This window comes from Manis javanica, chromosome 17, assembly GCF_040802235.1.
Source record: "Manis javanica isolate MJ-LG chromosome 17, MJ_LKY, whole genome shotgun sequence".
NCBI classification, from domain to species: Eukaryota; Metazoa; Chordata; class Mammalia; order Pholidota; family Manidae; genus Manis; species Manis javanica.
In genome coordinates this window covers 9,007,503-9,030,206 of record NC_133172.1, presented here as the reverse complement: position 1 = coordinate 9,030,206, position 22,704 = coordinate 9,007,503, and the positions used below count along the sequence as shown (strand labels likewise).

General features: G+C 50.2%; 1 protein-coding gene across 6 annotated transcripts; it reads left to right on the top strand.

Annotated features, from left to right (window-relative positions):
• The first annotated feature begins 321 nt into the window (after positions 1-321).
• Positions 322-22,477, top strand: CCDC61 (coiled-coil domain containing 61). 6 transcript variants are annotated; one of them, XM_073225921.1, is made up of 14 exons: positions 322-424; positions 7,340-7,498; positions 7,746-7,828; positions 11,229-11,386; positions 12,511-12,672; positions 19,046-19,256; positions 19,348-19,430; positions 20,267-20,442; positions 20,564-20,639; positions 20,962-21,101; positions 21,187-21,265; positions 21,437-21,494; positions 21,957-22,032; positions 22,167-22,477. In XM_073225921.1, exons 1-14 carry the CDS (start codon positions 322-324, stop codon positions 22,262-22,264), a joined length of 1,662 nt encoding a protein of 553 aa, XP_073082022.1. In that variant the 3' UTR covers positions 22,265-22,477. The 6 variants fall into 6 exon arrangements, with proteins under 6 accessions (XP_073082022.1, XP_073082024.1, XP_073082021.1 ...); XM_073225923.1 differs by having other exon boundaries at positions 22,129-22,477; XM_073225920.1 differs by having other exon boundaries at positions 21,954-22,032.
• The last annotated feature ends 227 nt before the right edge of the window (positions 22,478-22,704 follow it).

Sequence of the window (22,704 nt, the reverse complement as noted above, 5' to 3'; positions counted from 1 at the left end):
TCCCTCTCCAGCCTTCCCCTCGGTGGGTGCGGCCTACTCTGCCGCGCGGGGTGACCGGCGGAGTCAAGGGCTACTTCCAGGATTTCCTCTCCTTCCGAGGGAAAACAAAACAAAACAAAACAAAACAAAACAAAACAAATACGCCTCTTTGAATGACTGGCAGTAGGTATCAGCCAGTAGTAACTGGAGAGGAGACCGAGGACCCGACCCATTTTGGAAACTCTCTTCCGAGTTGGCCAATTGTAACCTTTGGGGGCGGGTTCTTTTCTTGGGGCGGGACCAGGGCGACGGGCGTCAGTTTTGACTAATAAGAACGCGCCTATGAGTAAGCCAGGGCCAATCAGAAGCGAGAAGGCCGGATCCTGGGGCGGGACTGGAGCTTCGGCAGTTGAACCGTTCACGAGGAGGGGCGTCGGTAGAGAAGGTGAGAGGCTGCGGGAGCTACGGGTGCGCGGGCCTGGGTGGCGATCCTGGTGGGGAGGGGGTGTTCTCGGGGGGTGTGGGCTGCAGCGGACAGCTGACCCGGCAGTGTGGGAATCGGGAGGGCGGTGACCTTTTGCACGGGTAGGCGCTTTAATGAGGCAGAGGGCAGTACGTGAGGCCGCGGTGGGTGTTCTGTATTTCGGAGGAGGGTCTTCACTAGGGAACGTGTGTAAAGCAGGTGACAGCAGATAGTAAAATATAGAAATGCCCTTGTAATATAGCCTTGTGATTTAATGGGAGGTTTAAAGAGGGCAATAGCTCAGTGAGGGGCGGAGGTCCCTGCGATGAGTTCTAAACTTTGATTTGGGTTGAATAACATTGAGAGAGAGAATGAATGAGGACTCCGGGGATGAGGGTGTGCTTTATGTGCTTGTGCGAAGGCATGTGATGCACGTAGCATGTACTGGGGGGCTTACATGATGCCGGGCACCTACTAACTGTTTCATGTGAATTAACCCTTAAACTTAGAAATAACCCCACCGTGGTTAAGAGTGTGAGCTGGGCGTTGGGGTGCCTGTGTTTGAATGTTGGCTTTGCCACTGGCCCTGCCAGTGAAAGATCACTGGTTGCTGGCCAGTTGTTTAACCCTCTGTGCTCCCGCTTCATCCCCCAAATCTTTTGGCTTCAAATGCGCTTTATAAAATGACATCCGCAAGTGTCTGTCTCCAGTGTGGATTTCTTCCCTGAACTCCAGACTCAAATGCCCAATGGCCAATTCTTCTCCACTTGGAAGTGCAACTCACATCCATCATTTAAAGACGTGTCCCCTTGTAGTTTTCCCCTTCCCCTTCCAAACCCAGCTGAGGGCAATCCCATCCTTCCAGGAACTCAGGACAAAAACCTCGGAGTTGTTTTTCACTCCTTCCTTTTCTCTCACTCACATACCATCTGTCAATCAGCAAATCTCATAGCCCTACCGTCAAAACACATCCGGAATCCAGCCGTGTGTCACCACCTCCTTTGCTGCTAGTTTGGTCCAAGCCATCTCTTGCTCTTACCTGGTCTGTCACTGTGTTCCTGCCTCTGCCCTTGACCCCACAGCCAGGACTTCCAAAACAAAAGTCAGATCATGTTGCTCCTCTCTTGAGAGACTGTCGTAGTTCCCACCTCATATAGTAAAAGTCCTTGTCAAGCTCACAAAGCCCTGCTGGATCCAGCCCCCCTGACTCCCTCTCTAAAAATCCTACCACTCCACTTTGCTCACACTGCTTCAGCCACCCCGGCCTCCTTGTCCCTCAATGTAGCAAATATATTCCCACCTGGGGAATGTCCTTGCTGTCCTCTCTGTCTCGATCATGCCCCCCCCCATCACCTCCTTCAAGTCTGTTCAGATGTCAGCTCCACAGATAGGTCCTCAGTGCCACCCAAGCTAAAACAGTTCCTGTTACTCCCTGGCCTCTGACTACCTGGTTTATTTTTCTTTATAACACACATATATTAATGTTTGTTTATATCCACTGGGCTTCTGAGACCCCTCTACTAGAGTGTTGGCTCCTTGTGAAAATAGAATTCAGCACCTAGAAGGGCATACAGGTGCTTAAAAGGTGTTGCTTGTAGTATACCAGCATTACCGCCATTTGTGTGGGGTCTCCCTGTGATATAGGGCAGGGCTGTGGGGCTGTGGGGCTGGATGGGGTGATGGGGCCTAGATGGGGTAATAAACTGGATCCAGCAGGGCTTTGTGAGCGTGACAAGGACTTTTACTATATGAGGTGGGAACTATGACAGTCTTTCAAGAGAGGAGCAACATGATCTGACTTCTGTTTTGGAACCCCTGACTGTGAGGTCAAGGGCAGAGGCAGGAACACAGTGACAGACCAGACTGTGGTGACTGAGGGCTGAAGACCTCAGATCTAGGTAGTGCTGGGGGGGCTTGTAAGAAATACACATTCCTGGTCCCACACTCAGAGATTCTGCCTCTGTAGGTTTGGGACCATGCCTAGGCTCCTGCAGTTTCATCAGGCCCTTGTGTTGATGCTGAAGTTCTGTGGCCCTCACTTTGAGAAACAGGCCAGTTCAGAGCCTGGACTGGAGCTCTCATTAAACTCCTCTGTGGCCAGCCCCTTGCTGGGCAGTGTCGGGGACATTATGGTGATTGAGACAGCCCCTCACCCAGGCAGGGAGTCAGGGAAGGCTTCCTGTAGGAGGTGACATTGGAGCTGAGATTGGGAGCTCAGAAGAGAAGACCTTGGCTGTATCTCCGGTGCTTAGAACCCTGTTTCTTGGTGTTGTACATTAATTCACAAGCAGTTCCTGATCTGTGCCAGGCCCAGGGTGCTGAAGATACAAGAATGATCAAAGTGGCTCTGCCCTCACAGGCTTCTGGTCTGTCCGCTAACCACCACTGGTTGCACCGATGGTAACAGGTGACCAAGTGCCAGGTGCTGCTTGAAGCATTTTCTATATATTGACTAATTTAATCCCCACAACAATCCTCTGTGAGGTGGGAGCTCTTAATTATCCCCATTGTACTGATGGGGAAAGGCCTTGCTTGCGATCACATTGTGGGTAAGTGGTGGAGCTGGGATCTGAACCCAGGAGTCCCCAGCCTGCAGCATGGGTCATGGTAAAGGTGTGAGGCCATATTTGGATTAGTGTTGGCGGGGAAAGGAGCAGAGAGTTGTGGGAGAAAACAGAATGTGGTCTTGGAAAGGCAGCTGGGTAATGAGTGGGGGGACACTGTGCCAGTACCTCACTACAGGGTCCTAGGCAAGCCTCAATTTCATTCTCTGTAAAATGGGGGTGGTGGTGGTTACAATTCCTACCAGAGATTGGAACTAAGGGTGAGTCACTGCCTGATAGATGTGTTTAGTTCTTATCTAAGGCAAAATAGTGAGAGATATTGGGGGAGGGGGTTCTGGACACCCCAGGGGGTGGGGTTGGACTGCTGTGTGCACTATGGAGGTGTGGATTGTGGGGTTTCCTAAGTGGCTTTTGTGTCTGTACATTCCAGGCGGCCGATGTGGAAGATAATGTCCATATTCTGGGAGAGTGCAGGGCAAAGGGGGAGGGAGTTGTGCTCAGCTCAAATTCATACACATGGAGGAGGGGTGAGCCCAGAATGGGGGTGAGGAGGGGTCACCCAGGGCAGACCATGTGTGTGCGCGGTGCGGGGTGCGCCGCATTGGAGAGTCCAGCTAGGTCATGGCTAGGCTGGAATGTGCGAGGGGGTGGGGAGATGGGCTGTAGTATATGGGCAAACAACCATCAGAGGTGGGGGCTGCCAGGGCTGGTGATTTTCCCACCGTCGGGTGTGGGAGATGGTGATGTGGATGTGTTTTGCGGGAGCCTAGCGTGGAGGATTCTGGCGTATGCACTGTGCAATTTTAATTTTAAATCTGGGAGCACAATTTGGGAGGAGGAGCCAGGGGCGGAGATGTAACGCTGGAAACGGAGAGGGGTCACGTTAGTGAGAGGAGAGGGTGAGGGCCAAAGGCTGGAAAATTGTGAGTGTGCGTGCGTGTCTGCTGAAGCTGTGATGTCATGAGGCCCGAAAATGGGGTCGGGTGTGTGCGCCAGACTGGGGCGCCGGCATGTCCTCGCCAAGCGCGCCAGGTTGAAGTGCACACGTCACGGGCTGGCGGGGGCGGGGCCTCGAAGGCCCGGCCGTGCTGCGGGGTCTAGAAGCTGAGGCGGGGAGCGGGAAGAGACTTGGGATTGGAACAAAACCAGCGGCCAGGATGGGCCACCGGTCACAGGGCAAGGATGGCGGCTGCAGGTGGAAGGACGGGATCTGCGGGGGTGGGCGGGGAGGAGGGGCTCGGGACCTGGGGAATCCCGGAATTGTTGCTGGTGGGGGTGTTCAGGAAGAGCTCTCTGAAGGAAAGACGTGAAAAAATGCGTGTGGCTGGGCGGAGTGATATACCTAGAATTTGAGAGGGAGCAGAATGCAGGCGAAATATGAGGATGATGGAATACTGGCTGAAATGGGTTGTGTGTGGAGTAGAACCGCGGGCAAATGTGCAGGCAGAATCCAGGCAGAATAATGGGGGTAGCAACATTCAGGTAGAATATAGAGGGACCCCTAGGAGAACTTGAGGGCTGGTGTGGGGAGGAGGGTGCCCCTTTGTGCCCAAGCTGGGAGAGCAGAATGGAAATAAGGGATATGATGGGGGAGTGGAGGAGAGGGCTTGTTCGGAAGGGAGCGGGGACGGGACTGGAATCTGATGGGAGAGAGGTTCTGCAGAGGGGAGAGGAAGGGAGCCCGAATCTCGAGGCCGTCTGGGGAATGAGAGGTGGGGAGCTGGGGTCAGGAAGGGAGTGTCGAGCTGGCAAGGGCGTGGGACATATTCCATCCACAGTTGCCGAGCGCTCGCGCCCTGCCTAGAAGAGGTGATGCGGGGCGTGGGAGCGGGCAGTTTGTGGAGGTGTGGGAAGCAGATGTGTAGAAGGGGAAGGTTGAATTCGCGGAGAATATTCAGAGGTTAAGTATCTGGGGATTGCGGTGGAGGCTCATGACATTAGGGCGGTTGGATGCGGAACGACAGTGTTAGTGAGTGAAGGGCTGCTATTCTTGGGGTAAGAATTGGTGGGGGGTATGTGGTGGAGTGGAAAGAGAGGAGGGCAGGGCCGGGTTGGCAGCGGCAATGGGGTGGGGCGGCCCCCTTACTCTTCTGTGTCCTCCCGGGAGTTGGGTACCGCGAGTAGGGTGGAGAATCTCGCGGTGAAACTGCCCTGCTGCTCAGATGCCCGCTGGTGTCCACATCGCCTTGGTACCGGGACGGAGCATCCTCTGATTGGCTCGAGGAGGCTGAGGGGCAGGGTCTAGGGCATCCGGTGGGGCGGAGCCATCGCTGCCTGGCACCCGCTTTGGGGACCAAGGAATGAGGTCTGTGGTGAAATGTATAGCTGTTGCGCATTGACCACGGATTATAAACCCCGACCTCTGAATCTCCAGAGAAGAAAAGCACAATGCGAGAGTGGGAATTTTTCGGGGGAAGTAGTTCTCCGATTTTATCAACTGCTCCAAAGCACCAGAGACAGAGGGGTGCCTCTCACGACGTCTGCGGTTCAGGTCGTTGTCCTTGGGCCTTTGAGAAAGGGATCTGTGGATGGGTCTGGGGGCAGGATCCTGGGAACCCCTGAAATGACTTGCAACAGCTTATGGGACCTGTTCATTTAACTGGGTAGGGTTCAGAGATCTCATTAGATTCCCAAAGGCTCAAGGACTCTTAAAAGGATTAAAAATCACTGACCTAAAGTGTCAGGACTCATCTTTTTCTGCCTCACAGTATTATATTCTCCAGTATTCAGATGTCAAGAAGGACTTCCTGGGGAAAATGCGAGGACTGAAAGAGGTGGTGGGGGCAGAGGGAGACCAGGCCTTGGAGAGGGCCTGATGATCTGGGTTGGGGGCAGTCCTGGGTAGCCGTCTCTTTGGAGCAGCTATGGGACGACGGATAGGACCCCTTATCTTGCTGAGCCTTGGTTTCCCCATTTGTACACTGGGAAGGGAGTGGGCTTGTCTTTATAGTCCGTTTCAAGCTCAGAAACAACAATAATAATAACCACAGTAATGATGATGATGCCAATATGAGTGAGTGTGAGTGCTTGCTGTGTGTCAGGCATCGCTCAGTTTCTCCAAGGACTTTAACTCATTTCCTAACACACCAATGCAAGAAGACGAACACTGCTGGCCTCCTGTGGGCTTACACAGGTCTGCAGGAACAGCATCTGGCCCTTTGTGGCTCTGATCTCATCACTGAACCCCTCCTTCCCTCCCGCCAACCTTGCTGTTCTTAGAACAAAACAGGAACATCCCACCTAGGAACCTTTGCCTGGTTGTTTCCTCTTGGGCACCTGGACACTCCTCCCCCAGATAGTCACCTTCACCCTCCCTTGCTCCAGGCCTCCGCTCAGAGAGGCCTTCCCTGGCCACCTTAGCTAGAGAGTCCCCCATCCCCACCCCACCCCCACCCCACCCCAGCATCTCCTTTTTCTACTATTTGACATCTTTATACCTCTGACTGTTGTCACCCTCTTAAGGGTAGTAGCATAATCTGGCTTCTCATCATGACCGCAGCACCCAGGACGGCACAGGCTTTAAAGATAAGGAGTCTGGCACCAAGAGGGGTTAAGTACCTTGCCTGTGTGTGTGCACAAAGCTGAACTTGGCTATAAGCCCAATAGCCTGGGGCTCCATTCTGAGCCACCGCCTAAAATCCAGGCTGAGGGTGGAGGCCTGGGCAGCTCCTCCAGCTCCTCGTAAAACTAACAGTGAGTAGTAGCCATCTGGACTAAGGGAAGGTACTCACGCTTACAATAGACTAATTAATAATTCATTAACTCAGTGTAAATCACTTAAGTGTATCGTTGATGATACGCAGCACTGGCTGTGCTCTTGACCTGGAGCACTTCCGCTAGGTGAGCCACGTGGCTTGCTCCCAGACATTCAGTGTTCTGTCCAAATGTCACCGTCTCAGAGAGGCCTGCCCTGACCCCCTGTTTAGGATCTCTGCCCCACCTGACCTCAATACTGTCTGCCTCCCTTTTCAGCCTGATTTTTCACCACGAATGTCTGAATGAATGAATGCCTAATGAATGTAAAGATTAATAAATTGTCAATGGTATTAATCACGATTCTCTTGTTAGATGTCATATATTCTAGTAGCCAGCACGTATTGGCATAGGAATGTTCAGGACACAGTTCTAAGTGCTTTTATGTATTTTGTCCAGTTCAGTAACTCACAGCAACTCTATGAGGTAGGTGCCCGATTGTACCCATTTTCCAGATGAGGAAAGCAAGGCAGCGAACAGCAAAGTCTCTTTCTTAAGGTGGTAAATGGGTGGAGTCAGAATATGAATATGAAAGCCTGGACTCAGCCCCTTTGAATCTCTGTCTCATTCCCGTCTCCAGCGACACTGGCCATGGACCAACCAGCTGGCCTGCAGGTGGACTACGTCTTCCGGGGTGTGGAGCATGCCGTGCGGGTGGTGGTGTCTGGGCAGGTGCTGGAGCTGGAGGTGGAAGACCGGATGACAGCCGACCAGTGGCGGGGCGCGTTTGATGCCAGTTGTGAGTGTGCCCATCTGGGGTGGGCTCTCCTGTGGTTCTCTGGGATCAGTTTTTCCCAGAAGATGAGGTCAATCAGGATCCTGCCCACCTGCCTTTTCTACCTGATCAGACTCTGTAAGTGGGGGAGGTTGTGCACAGTCCGTTAGGCCAGAGGCACTGGACTCAGGGAGAGTCGGAAAGCTTGGACGCATCGTCCTTGGGCTGGGCCACTGGTCAGACCTCAGGAAGGACTTTTCTCCTCATCCAGTCATTGAAGATTTGACTCACAAGACAGGGAACTTCAAACAGTTCAACATCTTCTGTAACATGCTGGAGTCGGCCCTCACCCAGGTAGGGGCCAGGGTTGGGGCCTGGGGAGGTTCTGTCCCCTGTATCCCCTGTGGGGCGGGGGCAGGTACGCCCCTGAGGGAAGCAAGATCCTTCACCTTCTCATTCTGTGGAGAGACAGGGCTATCTTTTTCTTCTCTTTTCCAAATGTAAATGGCTTACTCTGATTCTAATGATAGTTCTTCTCATTCTTGTCACAGAGAAATGTAAAGAAGAAAATAAAAAACACTCCACTCCTAGTGCTCACTCCTGGTAATATTTTATTAATATTTTTGGGAAAATCACTCCAGCCGTTTCTTTGTTCTTTTTTTTTTTTTTTTTTACATTTTTATTAAGGTATCATTGATAGACAATCTTATGCTCAGGTTTCACATGGGCAACATTGTGGTTACTACATTCCCCCCATTATCAAGTACCCCCCACATACCCCGTTACAGTCACTGTCCATCAGCATAGTAAGATGCTATAGAGTCACTACTTGCCTCCCCTGTGCCCCCCCTATATTATGTGTGCTAATCATAATGCCTCTTAATCCTTATCCCTCCCTTCCCACCCCCACCCCCACCCCCACCCCCCACCCCCTCAGTCCCTTTCCCTTTGGTAACTGTTAGTCCATTCTTGGATTCTGTGAGTCTGCTGCTGTTTTGTTCCTTCAGTGTTTGCTTTGTTCTTACACTCCACAGATGAGTGAAATCATTCGGTACTTGTCTTTCTCCGCCTGGCTTATTCCACTGAGCATAATACCCTCTAGCTCCTTCTATGTTGTTGCAAATGGTAGGATTTGTTTTCTTCTTATGGCTGAATAATAGTCTATTGTGTATATGTACCACCTGTTCTTTATCCATTCATCTACTGAGGCCCACTCATGTTGCTTCCCTATCTTTCCAGCCATTTCTTCATTTCTCTTTGCACTTGTGAACATGTGTTTATGTGTGTATAGATTTGAAGATCTATAATTGTATGTAGTTGATAGATTTCCCAAGGTATTCTGTAACCTGCTTTTAAGAGATTCAACCATATTTCATAAAAATTCAGTCACATCCCTGAAAATAAATAATCATTCATTTGATTTTCTGAGCCCCTACCTACAATGTGCCAGGCACTGTGGTGAGCACTGGGGACAGCAGTGAACAAAAGAGAGAGAATCTCTGTCCTCATGAAGCTAACATTCTAGTGGGAGAGATGGACAACTGAACAAGTGTATAATATCAAGTATTTATAGCAAAGTATTCATAGAAAAGTTACAAATATTAATATGAAAAAAATCAGGTTGGCATTTAGAGTAACGGGTGCAACTGAGATGTCATTTTAAAACTCTGACCTACATTATTTCTCTGATTACAGATAAAATATACATTCACAGAACAGTGACAATATTAAAGCAATGTGTGACTTAGAAAGCGAGTCTCTTGTAATCCTTTCTATCCTCACCCCAGACTAATATTTTAGTATCTATAGATGCTATAGCATAATGGCCAAGAGCGTGGACTAAGGTCAGGCTCGTTACTGCTACTTACTGGCTGGGAGCCCTGGCCAGTTACTTCTCCATGCCTTAGTATCCCAAACTGTAACATGGGATGATAGTGGTCCCCATTAGTGTTGTGAAGATTAAATGAGTTCCAAGAACTTCAAAGTTTAGAATAGTGCCAGGCTCTTGCTAAGTGTTATACAGGTGTTGCCTATTTTCATTGTTATTAATATCAACTTTTGGGTTTGTCATCTTGTTAGTGGTTGCTTAGTATTCCATTGTACCCATGCATTATGGCTTATTTAGCTCAGTGGTTCTCAAACATTTTGGCCTCATGACCCATTTATACCCTTAAAAATTTTTGAAAACACCAAAGAGCTTTTGCCTGTAGGTTTTATCTATCAATGTTTGTTTGCCATAGTGTAAATTAAAACTGAGAAAAATTTAAAGATATTTATGAATTCATTTAAAAATAAAATAATAAACTTAGTTTGTTGTAGTAGTTTAAACATTTTTGTGAAAAATGTATTTTCTAAAAATAAGAAATGTAGCATTGTTTTACATTTTTGCAAATTTCTTAATAGAAAATTACTAGATTCTCATATGTTTCTGCATTTCATCTGTTGTGATATGTTTTATTTGAAGCATATGCAGAAAAATCTGCTTCACGCAGACATTTAGTTGAAAAAGGGAGCCCCTTAACAGCTCTTTTAGGTAATCATGCATATCCTTCTTTGCTCACACACTAAAACTGGACAGATGGTATCTTCTTAAAGATTATTGCCATGTGGAATTTGAAACAGGATCAGTGAATTTTTCATAGTCTGGTACATTAACATCTTTTGATGTGTCTTGCACATTGCGTGGATCTCTTAGCCATTTTGTAACATCATGCATTGGTCATTTGGAAAATATTGGTTCACTGAGTTATGCAGATCTTCCAAATGTTGACACATTTCATTATACAATATCAGGAAGTCACATTTGCTAATATCCCGACTCATCTCACCAGGAAAGTCTTTCAACATGGAGAAGCTATTGAGCACGGTGGTAAATAGAAGTTTTCCAGAATTGTCATTTTTGCTTTGCAGTTTGAATTTTATCATTGGCCACAAATATTGTCAGCTGTTTTTCTTGAAGTGACAGGCTCCCTTTGTTCATTTTTGAGACAATACCTGCCGAACCTCCAAGTCTGAATAACCAGAGTTCGGTCCTTCAGTCGGTCTTGCAAATAAAAATAGCGTTCCATGAGAAACTGGCTAATTTAGCTCAAAACTCGATTACATAAGTGCTTTTCCTGAGGCAACTGTCACGCTTTGGTATGTGGCAGAATGTAGCCTTCCCATTTGACACACAGTGTAGTGAAAAGCTGTGTACTGAAGGATCGAGATTCAACAAACTTAATAACCTTTAGAGCTTCCTCGAGAACATTCCCGCGGTTCATTTCCTGTGTCTTGTTTGCGTGTTTCTTCCTCCTTGTCCCCGACGGAGGCGGCATGGCAGTGGGGAAACACAGCTGCTAGCACACTGGAGCTGGGGCCTTGCTTTCTGCTGTTGGGCACCAGCAGTTTCGCCCACAGTGCTAATGTCAGCATGGCAAAAAAAGCGTATGACATCTTAATATTATGATGCAAATTGTTTTGGCCTCGTGGACTCCCTGAAAGGGTCTCAGAGATTCCCAGGGGGTCTGGGGACAGCACTCGGAGAGCCACGGAACTGAGCTGCCTCTCTGGTTGAGCAGTCAGGTTCTTTGCAGTTTCTCCCTGGGATGGTGTCCTTGTGGCGGCCTCTGGGGCAGGGCCATCTTGCGCGTCAGCCTCGGTGTAGGAAAGGCAGCTCGCCCACGGAATGGATGGGGCCCAGGTGTGTGGGTTGTGTGTTGTCGGTATGGCTATGTTGGGTCTTGTGGCAGTTCCTTCCATCCTGTCCCAACAGAGCAGTGAGTCAGTCACCCTTGACCTGCTGACCTACACAGATCTGGAGTCCCTGCGGAACCGGAAGATGGGGGGCCGCCCAGGCCCCTTGGCCTCGAGGTCGGCCCAGCTCAACTCCAAGCGCTACCTGATCCTCATCTACTCCGTGGAGTTTGACAGGTGGGAAAAGAGGCTGGCACCAGGCCCAGGATGATGGGCAGGTGGGAGAGGATGTGGGTATTGCTCAGGAACCCCTGGTGCTCAGGGCTTAACCTTGCCTTTGGAATCTTCAGTGTTGAGGTTTGTATCATTTAATATTGAGTCTGACTACAAGTAGAAGACTGTGCCATTACCAGAGCCTTAAACAATAGTTTATTGCATAACAAAATGATTAGGTAAGGTGGCTGGTCCTCAACAGTTTCATTAGGGCTCAGGCTCCTTCTGTTTTTGTTTCTGTTTTTCTTTTGACATCCCTGGTTTTTTTAACCTCATCCTTATTTCTTCATGGTCATAAGATGGCTGCTGGCCCTCCAGGCATTGCATCTGTTTCAAAGCAAGAGGAAGATGAACAGGGCTGTGCTTGCTAGTTGCATCTACTGTTTTTATCAGGAAAATAAGTGTTCCTAGAAGACTCCCAACAGATTTCCTATGATATTTGGCCAAGAAATGGCCACATGGCCTTTCCCATAATATTTGGCCGTAAGTGGTCATGTGCAAGGGATGCTGGGAAAAGGAATATCTGGCTTTCTACTATTCATAGGAGGAGGAGGCAAGGGAGAAGGAAGTTGGGAAGGGCTGTTGGGTAACCAGGGGACAGTATCTGCCCCATTTGTTAATAGCCCCTGGATTTCTTAGCAGGAAGTTACCAATCTTCCATGAATAGCATCTGTTGGGGCAGCTAATCAAGGTGCCCTACCTTTCCCCAGCCAAGGGGTGACCCAGGTCAGGCCGTCTAGAATCCCCCAATATGGAATCTGAATTAAGGTTTTGCTTGGCTGCAAGTAGCTTGAAACCAGCGTCCATTCCACTAGCAGTGTGGACAAGGAAGTTATGTCAGCCTTCACCACACCTTCAATCCCAGTGTTACCAGTATTATATAAGAGGGTTTTGGGGTGGCTAACTGACAGGTAAAGAGATATGGGGGCAGAGAGGGGGCTGGAAGCTGCATTTAGAATTTAAGGCTTTAGGAATGTGAGGTTTTGGGAACTGGGTGTTTTCATACTCGAAGGCTCTCAGGGTTTGGTAGTTACTCGCAAGCGAATTCTTGGCCTCTGAGATGCCACGGTTCTAATCCTCCTTCTCAGGATTCACTACCCGCTGCCCCTCCCGTACCAGGGCAAGCCGGACCCCGTGGTCCTGCAGGGCATCATCCGTTCACTGAAGGAGGAGCTGGGCCGCCTCCGCGGGCCAGACCGTCAGGACGCCCGGCAGGCCCCGGAGACTGAGATCTGGCACCTGCGGGAACAGTGAGTTTGGGAGGGGAAGGCGGTTAGGGCTGGAGGAGCACACGCCCCAGGAACTGCGGGGCTCCATGCCCAACACCATTGGGAGGACACCAAATATTTATTCCGGGCCCTTCCTCTGTGCCCACCTTGTGTGGGATGGTGTTGGGGACACAGCAATGACCGGAACAACCCTGGCTGTGCCTCTTGGGGCGCCCAGTCCAATGAGGGAGACAGATCTGTGTGCAGATGGTGAAGATTCATAGTGGGTGGGGCTGGGGAAGCCCAGAGGGGAGAGGTGACCTGCCTGGTAAGGGAACAGTGTTTTAGGCAAAGGGAACAACATATCCAAAGACAGGGCGGGAGGCAGGGCCATACTCAGTGCTGCTTTTGTGCTGGCCGCCTCCCTGCTCTTCATGTAGTGGCCAGCCCAGGGGACAGACAGGCATTGGTCACATAACCACCGAATATATCCTTGCCAACAGAGATGGGATTAGGCAGGAAAGGGACCCTGGCCTATAGGAGGCTGTAACAGGAACCTGATGGGGTCTTGGGGTGGGGTAGGTGGAAAGGTTGGGGAAGACTGTTCTAGACAGAGGGAACAGCATGGGCAAAGGCCTTGTGTCAGAATGTGGTGACAACAAGAGGCCTGAAAGAGTAAAGTGGAGAAACCATGGGCTTTTGGCATCTAAATTGAGTACCTGCTGTGGGCTGTGGGCTGTGGGCTGTGGGTTGTGGGGATGCTGAGTCGGGGACTTCATCTCTTCTTGAAGGAGTCTCCACTCACTGGGGAGGGCTGATAATATTTTTAGTAATAACAATAATAACCATAACTAACATTTATTGAGCATTTAACTGTGTGCCAGGGGCTTTGCTCGGTATTTTATGATTTAATTCATTCAATCCTCACAAGGTAGGCACTGCTATCATCCCCATTTTACAGAAGTGAAAACTGAGGCCCAGAGAGATTAGAGAATTTATCCCAGGTCACACAGCGAGTGACATGGCCGGGCCAGACCCAGAATCCAGGCAGCCAGCGCCAAGACCCTTTTGTTTCTCCAGCTGCTAGCAGTAAACTATTGGCAGGTGCTAGCCCAGGACTGAGCTCCCAGTACTGACGGTGGGAACAAGAGTGGGACCTTGGGGCTGCAGAACCCTGTGTGTCTTCCTAGAGGACCTTGGCCTTGTGCTGCTGGGAAGCAGGATAAGTTTTATCCTCAGTTCATCCTCAGAATCATCCCTCAGGCCTTCCGGGTGCATGTGTGTGCGTGCGTGAGTGTGTGCAATGTCCCAAGCTGGCAACAATGTGATGCCTCTGCCCTTTGGAACCAACCACAAACTAGAGAAGGGGCTGGAGATCCCATGGTCATTGACTTCTTACCTTTCCCTTCCCAGCTTGGAGTTAGGGAGTTTGGGAAGGCTCCAGGATTCATTCATTCATTCATCCAACATTTATCAAGTTCATACTGTGTGGTAGGCACACTGCCCAGCCCTAGTTCTTGCTTATTGAGCCCTTACTCAGTGCCAGATATGGTCTAAGCACTCTTCATAGATTCCTACAACCTATTATTTTTACAATCATCCCACTTCACAGAGATGTGAAATGAAACTGCCCGAGGTCACCCAGTGTGTAATAAGTGGAGTAGAGTTGGATGCAGTCAGCCTGGCCACAGAGCCCGGGTTCCTACATAGTGACCAGACAGCTGGAGTCAGGGTCCAGACAGAAAGCTCATAATCACACTGATAAATGCCAGCTCTGCCATGGCCGGTGCTAGGAAGGAAATGTACACAAAGCCGGGAGACAGAGAACAGAGGGACATGACCTAGCCTGGCTGGAGGCAGGAAGGCTTCCCCCAGGAAGGTGATGTTGGACGGAGGAGTGGAGTACCTGGCAGGAGAAGGAGGAGGAGAGAGTGTTCCCGGAGGAGGGAACTGGATTTGCAGAGAAGTTTGCTGGAGCACCCAGGGTTGGGAGGTGGGTGGAGAGGAGTGGGGGGAGGGCAGCTGTAAGGGACTGAATGGAGAGCTCCTTGGGGAGAGTATGGAGGAGCCATAGAATTTTAAAAAATGTTTTATTCAGAAAAATTCCAAGCACACACAAAAGCATATAAAAATGTTTTATTAGGAAAAATTCCAAGCACACAGTAGTATAATGTGCATATTCTTATACCCCAACTTCTAAGGTTATTTATGTTTTGCCCATTTTATTTGATCTGTACCCTCCCCTCCCCACTGAGAGGCAAATCCCAGACATCATAACTCCTCTGAAACACTTCAATATGTATCTTTAATACAAGGACATTTTTAAGAAACAAAAGCGCTGTTCCACGTCCGACAAAATTAACAGCAATTCCCTAATATCATCTGATACCTAGTGTGTATGTGTTGACACTTCACTGATGATCTCACAAATGTCTTTTTGTAATTGGCTTGTGAGGATAAGAAGCAAAACACAGCCCATGTCACAATTTGTTGCAACTCTTTTAATTAATTTCAGTCCCTGCCACCCCACCTTTCCTCATTTATTTGTGGAAGAAGCCAGGTTATTTGGCTTGTAGAGTTTTCCACAGTCTGGGTTTTGTAGCTCTTACGTCCACGGTTAATGTATATTCCTGGCTCAGGAATTGGTTGTTAAACCTACGGGCAACCAATCAGATTGAAGTTTCTGGCGAGGCACCTTCCTCGGTGGTGCTGCCTGCGTGCTGTTGGGACTGATGACATGGGATGGTGGGAGCAGGGTCCCTTTCTTAGAAAGTTCCCAGCAGCCTAGCAACTCTTGGTAGTTTTCATTTGCATTTTCTGAATTATTGATGAGGGTGAGTCAGTTTTCATATGTTCCACAGCCATCTGGATTTCCTCCTTTGTCAGTCGCCTGCCTAGTCACCTACCTTGCCTGTTTTCCTTCTGGACATCTTATTTCTTACTGATTTCCAGGAGTTCTTCATTTAGTCTGGATACGAGTCTCTTGTTGATTTTATGTGTTTCAGAAACCTCCTCCCCCAGGTAGCTGGCATTTTCACTCCCTTAATTGTGGTGTCTTTTTATAAGCAGAAGTTCTTAATTTTTATGTAGACCAATGTACAAATGTTTTTCTTTGAAGTTAGTAGTTTTGTGGTCTGAGACAGCTTTCTCCCACTGTCACGAAGAGATTGTCCAGTATCATCTATGACTCTTTTGTGTTTTGCTTTTCAAATTTTGTTTACAATCCACTCAATTGGGTCCCTACTTGATTGGACTTAATTTTTGGTGAGGTAGATGTCCTTTCATATTGTTTCATAAGATTACTAATTATCCCAGTGCTGTTTATTGAAAAGAATGGCCTTTCCCTACTGCTTAGCCTGTGTCACCCTTATCATAAATCGTGCTTATCTGTAGGTGAGGTTCTGTGTTCTACAGTCTGTCCTTGTGCTATTGTTATAATTACTATAGTCTTATAATTAGTCTGATTTTGGGTAGAGTAAGGCTTCTCAAGTGTTCTTTGGTTATTCTTTGGCAGTTTGCTTTTCTGTATAAATTTTAGAATTAATATTGGCTTTTCAAAAACAAAATTTGTTGAAATGTTTACTGGTATTACATTGAATCTATATCACAATTTAGGGAAAGCATTATAATTAGTGAATATTCTAATCTATAAACAGAGTATATCTCTACATTCATTTAGGTCTCATTTCATGTCTCAATAATGTTGTTCCATCATACTTTTTGTTAGATTTTTATGTCTTTGGGTACTTTAGTTAATTGTTATTTTAAATGTAAGTCATATTGATACTGTTTAATTGATATTTATATGTTGACTTTGTGTCTAGTAACTCCGGCTTACTATTTTTAATAATTTATCTATAGATTTTTGATTTTAAATGTTTATAATCATTCCCCGCAAATGACTGCTTTGTTGATTCCTTCTCAATTCTTATCTTTCTTTTCTTTCTTTCTTTTTTTTTTGCCTTATTGCCCTGGGTAGGCCCTCCAGTACAGTGATGAGAAGAAGTGGAGGCATCCTTGCCCTGTTCTTGACTGCAAAGGATAGATTCAAATTTTGCCAAAAATGTAGGCATCAGTATATTTTTCAGATCCCTACTCAATTGAAATTTTTAAGCACGGTGAGAACAACTGTGATGTAGTTTCAGTAGCTATTGATGATCAGTGGCTAGATGGATCTTTTCATTAGGTGTTGGTAAAAACTACTGACCAATTCTGTGATTCGTCCTGCTTTTATTAGCTGGAATTCTTCAGTTAAGCATTCTCTCACCAACCATTTCGTTTCCCTGAGGTGCATTTCTTCTGAGAAAGGCATGATTAATGCTTAATTTTTTTCCCTTTATTTATCTTTTTACAGAATCTTGAATAACCAACATCCTCCATGGAGATCAGTGTTTTATTATCATTATGAACTCCCGAATTTAGACTCAATCGATGTTAAGTTGGTTTCCTATAGCTGTGGTGAAAAACGACCACCAACTGGGTGGTTTAAAACAACAGAAATTCATTCTCTTGCGGTTCCGGAGGTCAGAGGTCCAAAGTCACTTTCCCTGGGCTGAGGTCAAGGTATCAGCCGGGCAGTGCGCCCCACGAGGCTCTAGGGCAGAATCCATTCCTTGTCCCTCTCAGCTTCCATCTGCTTCCTTTGTTCAGTTGTGACCACATCACTCCAGCCTCTGCCTCTGTGGTTGCATTGCCTTCACTGCTCCCAGCTAGTCTCCCTCAGTCTTTCTCTTATCAGGATACTTGTGATTTTACCTAGGGCTCACTCTGATAATCCGAAGTCATCTCCTCACCTCACTGGGCCTTAATGTGATCAGATCTATAAAGTCTTAAAAAAAAATTTGTCCATGTAAGGTGACATTCATAGGCTTTAGGGATTAGGACACGGATGTATTTTGGGAAGCTGTTATTCATCCTACCACAGATGTGTTGTTAGTCTGCTGTTCATTGCAGGTGTTCTCTCTGATGCTCATATTGTCTTACCTTTGTTCCATAGGAATTACCTTCATGTTGGCCCCTCCACTCTTTTCCAAATGACCCCAGTCATCTTTGGTGGCTTCCTTGTTTTCTGGCTTCTCAAGATGTCTCAGATTTTTTTGTGCCTTTCCAGCCTCAGAACTGGTGTAAGTCATTTTTCCAAGGAGCTCTGGTTTCTTTTCGTGGGAAATTTGCACTTAGAGACAATAATCTGGTCATTAGGGGTGCTCACTGCCATTGGGTTGACATTGCTTTTAGGCCTTTTTAGTGAAAAGAGCCAGAGGAGATACATTTTTAGAAAGAGAAGGATGATATCTGTGCTTATCTGAACTTTGATTTGTCTTTTCTCACCCTGATGAATTTGTGTAAGTAGTACCATAATTATTTATTTGCTTTATTCTATTAATAACAATATAATTATTAATAATATAAGCACTTGAAGTTTAAAATTTCTTTGTAGTCCTTTTTATCCTTAGGCTATATTCTACTTGCTAGAAGTTTCTTTTGTTACTTGACATAATTCTGCAGTATCCAACAATTTTGATATAGTTAGATATGTTGGAGTCGGTTTCTTTTACAATTTTAGGGATTGCTTTTATTAAAACTTATGTAAAATATATTTCAAGTTCCAAAGTTAAAAAACTAAAAAAGGGTGATTCATAGAGGTCCAGCTTGTATCTATGTTGCCATCTGTTTTCTACCTTTCTCATAGGTAACCTACTTTTTAAAGTTTTCAAATTATCCTTATATGTGTCTGAAAATGTGAACATATATAATTTATAATTCCCCTCTTTTCTTTTACATAGAGAGACATACTAAGCATGTTCTGTACTGTTTTTAAACTCACATTATGGCCATCATTTGGTGACAGAACATAGAGATCTTCCTCTTGCCTTTTTACAGTTGTGTGAATCCATTAAATGGATGTAGCATTGGAATTCAACTAGTTCTCTACTGATGTATGTTTTGGTATTACTGCTCTTATGCTATTACAAATAGTGCTGCAGTGATGTCCTTGCATGTACATCTTTTTCTCAAGGAAGTGTTTTGAGAGCAATAGTGACCCAATTAGATTCGCATTTTAGAAAAATCTTTGGCAAATGGAAGATGATGGGACCTGTCTGGGAGGCCAGGGTGGAGGCTGGGGTCAGAACCTCAGGGCTAGTCTTTCGGGGTATGGAGGACAGATGAATAATATATATTGGAATTAAAACTTACAGGGCTGTGTCCTTCCCATGGGACGGATGGGGGTGAGTGGGGTGACTATGTCCCTTCTCACGTGGGGGAGATAACAGAGGGGAGCTGGTGGGACCATGGGGCGGCTGGGAGTGGCAGGGCCGCATTCCTGCTTCTTGGGGGAGGTGAAGTGTGGCATACCCCCGTGGAGGAGTTGAGGACCCCCTCTAGCTCTCGCTGGCTTCCTTCTACTCCCTCCTAGGGTGTTGCGCCTGGCGTCTGAGAAGCGGGAACTGGAGGCCCAGTTGGGCCGAACGCGCGAGGAGGCGCTGGCCGGGCGGGCGGCGCGCCAGGAAGTCGAGGCCCTGCGCGGACTTGTGCGCGGCCTGGAGCAGGAGCTGCGGCAGGAGCGCGGCCTCGGGCATCGCGGGGCTGGCCGGCGCAGCCAGGATTGCCGCCGCCTAGCCAAGGAGGTGAAGTGCGGGCGGATGGGGGGGGTGCGGCCGGCCCCTGTCCTGGCCAACCCTCAGGCTGGACTTCTGCCCCCCTGTCCCCTTCTGGCAGCTGGAGGAGGTGAAGGCGTCGGAACGCAGCCTGCGCGTGCGGCTGAAGACGCTGAACGGAGAGCTGGCGCTGTACAGGAGAGGGTGAGGGGCGCGCCCGGGGGCAGGTGGGGCCTTGGAGCTGCGGGCCGCCTGCAGGGTCTTGGGGCCGGCGGGCGGGGCCTGGGGTGGAGGGGCGGCCCGAGGGAGGACGAGCTGGCCCAGGGTGGGCGGGGCCCTGGGTGGGGGGGCGGCCCGAGGGAGGTCGAGCTGGCCCAGGGTGGGCGGGGCCCTGGGTGGGGGGGCGGCCCGAGGGAGGACGAGCTGGCCCAGGGCGGGCGGGGCCTGGGGTGGAGGGGCGGCCCGAGGGAGGACGAGCTCGCCCAAGGTGGGTGGGGCCCGGGCAGGTGGAGAGGGCGGGGGAACCGGAAAGTGAACCGTGGAGGAGGGACTTCATCAACGAGCGTGGAGACGGGCTTGCATAGTTGGAGACGGTCGACGGGGTCCGTGGAGAGGCGGACCAGGCTTGAAGGGCCCCGCAGGGCCTGGAGATAGCAGCTGGGAAGGGGCGGGGCTGAGGCTCGAGCAGGGAGGAAGGGGGTGGCCCGGCAGGTGGGGATCGGGGGGGTGTCCCCTGGCACCTGTTGGTGTGGGTGGTGGAGAATTGGGACAGGTGTCCTGGGAGCTGTGGGAAGAAGGGTAAAGGAGGTGTGTTGGGATGTAGGGGAGCGACAGATGGGTTCTTTCTGGGGGGTTGTGTGGGGCTCCGAGAGGAGCGGAGCTGGAGAGCGTGTCTGTGAGGGTCCTGTGCCAGGGCGTGAATGTCTAGAGGTCGGTGGGAGGATGGACCCGAAGGTTCGGAGATGGTGCGATCCAGGGAGAGGCCTGGGATAGGAGTGGTCCTGCTGACGGGTAATTGACAGTGGGTCTTCCGCTCCCAGAAGACGGACTCCGCCCGCGGTGGTCCTCTCGGCCCCGGAAGATCGGGTCTCGTCGTCCCGGGAGCGCTCCACATCGCGCGGCCGCTGCGCCATCCGCTCCTCCTCCCAGGAGAGCGGCCGCGGGGGCCGGGGCCGGGGTCTAGGCCGCCCCACCCGCCCCTCGCCGTCACCCCCAGGTCTGCGCTGGCCTTGCCCGGCCCTGCCCGTGGGAGGCGGTGGGCGGGATTAGGGCCGTGGAGGCGCGGTTCTGGGACGCCAGCCTCCCTTCCCCAACCTCCCGCCCGCACCCCGCCCTAGGTGGTCGCGTGACCCGTTTCGACCCCACAGCCTTTGTGAAAGCCAGGGAGAGGAAGCAGAGAGAGAGCAAGATGCGGTCAGCGCCCATTGCCTCCCACCCGTCCGCGTCCCCTGCCCGCCGGCCTGCGCTCCCGTCCAGTCTGTCTGCCTCGCTGGTCACTTGCTCTGTCGCTTCGCCTCCGCCACCTGCTCAGGCTTCTTGCCTGACAACCCGCCCCCCCGCCCTGCTTGCTTGTTTCTCCCGCCCCTGCCCGGTCTGTCTCCGCACGCTTTTTCCCTTCTTGGGCCTCGTGGCCCCAGGTGGGTCGCCGGCCTCGGGCTGTGACCCATAGGGGCGCAGCGACGCCGTTCCCCGCCTTAGTTGTACGCACAGGCGGGGGTCTCCTTTTCTCCCCCAGAAAGCAGCAGCGGAACCGACTGGGCAGCGGAGGGAGCGGGGATGGGCTGTCCATCTCCCGGTCGCGCCAGACTCGGCCCCCAGCTGTCGTGACCGGCCGAGGCGACGCGGTTAACCGCTCCCGAAACCGCAGCTCCTCAGGTACTGGGCTAAGCGCGCCGGGCTGACCAGAGGGCTGGGCGGGCGTGCGGTGCGGGAGGCTCACGCCGCCCCTCTCCCCCTCTAGTGGACAGTTTCCGCAGCCGCTGCTCGCCCGCCAGCTCCTGCAGCGAGTTCGAGGATTTCTCTGAATCCCTCCCTAGAGGGTAAAACTTGGGCTGGGGAAAGGACCACCTCCAGTGGGTGTCTGGGGAGACTGGAAACAGTCTTTCGCAGGGAAATTAGGTGGTGGAGGCTGGAGCCTTGAAACCACAGAGAGCGAGGTGGGAGGTGCCAAAGACTCCTCCCATTAGTCCTTGATTACTGCCTCCTCTTAGCTCCCGCCACCGTCGGGGGAAGCCTCCCAGCCCCACAACCTGGAGTGGGTCCAATACGGTGAGTGTCTTTCCTCGGGCCTTGGAGGAGGTAGGGACAGCACGAAACCACCAGAAGCGGCGTGCCTTTCTCCCATGAGTCTATTCTGGAAGATCAGGCTCTTAATGCCTCTGGATGCAGTGTTTTGAGGTCATTGGATTGATTGGAGGAGGGGATGGGGTGGAATGGGGACAGGGGATGGTGTTTAAGAGCACCAGCTCTGGCCTCAAACTGCCAGGTGTTAAAACCCGGCTCCCCTTGCTATCATGATCTGTGCGATTCAAGGTAGTTACTTAGTGTCTCTACCTATTTATCCCCATTAAACAGTATTCCCCTCAGAGGGTTCTGGCGAAGATACAAGGTTATTTGGCGTTTAATAAGGACCCAGTTAGGTGTCAGCTCTGTTTTTCTGAGACCTTCTGGTTCAGAATTTCTGGTGGGGTTCGCACGCTCCCTGACCCCCTTTCTTGTTTTCCCCAGCAGCAGAAGTCCACCCCCCTGGAACACGGCAGCCGTCAGAGACGCCTGGCCAGTTCGGGGGGCTGGGTACCCATGAAAGGTGAGCCTGGGACTCCACATCCCTTCCTCACTTGTGCCAGAACCTGGATGGAACCAAGGGCAGCAAACTGGGCCCTGGAACATCCTCTGGTTTCAGGCCGTTTCAGCCCCTCACAGCCACACCTGTTCTCACAGAGTACAGCTCTGACCACCAGGCGGCTGACATGGCAGAAATAGACGCCCGCCTGAAGGCCTTGCAGGAATATATGAACCAGCTGGACACACGCTTGTGACCTCGAAGAGGGAGCACTGACCCTTCACCCCCTACCCACCCCTGGATTCAGTGTGCCTGCCCAGCGGCCAGGGTGTCCTTCTAGTGGCCCAGGTCCCACCCGTCTGGTGCTCACAGGGCTGCAGGTGTGTGAGGCCTTGACCCTGGCCTCTCCACCAGGCATTGCATGCTGGGAAGGAGGGTATTTTGTAAATAAACAGATTTGCTTTTGGGATTCCTCAGTTTATGACTGAAAGATTGGGGGTGAAATGGGGAGAAGTAAGGATTGGTTGGGGGTGTAATTGGGACCTGGGTATATTTCTGGGCATGTCTGAGACTGGGAGGCAGACGGGCTGAGGCTCAGGAAAAACCACTCTCTCCAAAGCAGTGAAAGGAGTGCTCTGAGGGATGGTAGTGAGCAGCTCTTCCCCAGAGGGGTCCAAGCAGAGATGCTGCACAGGA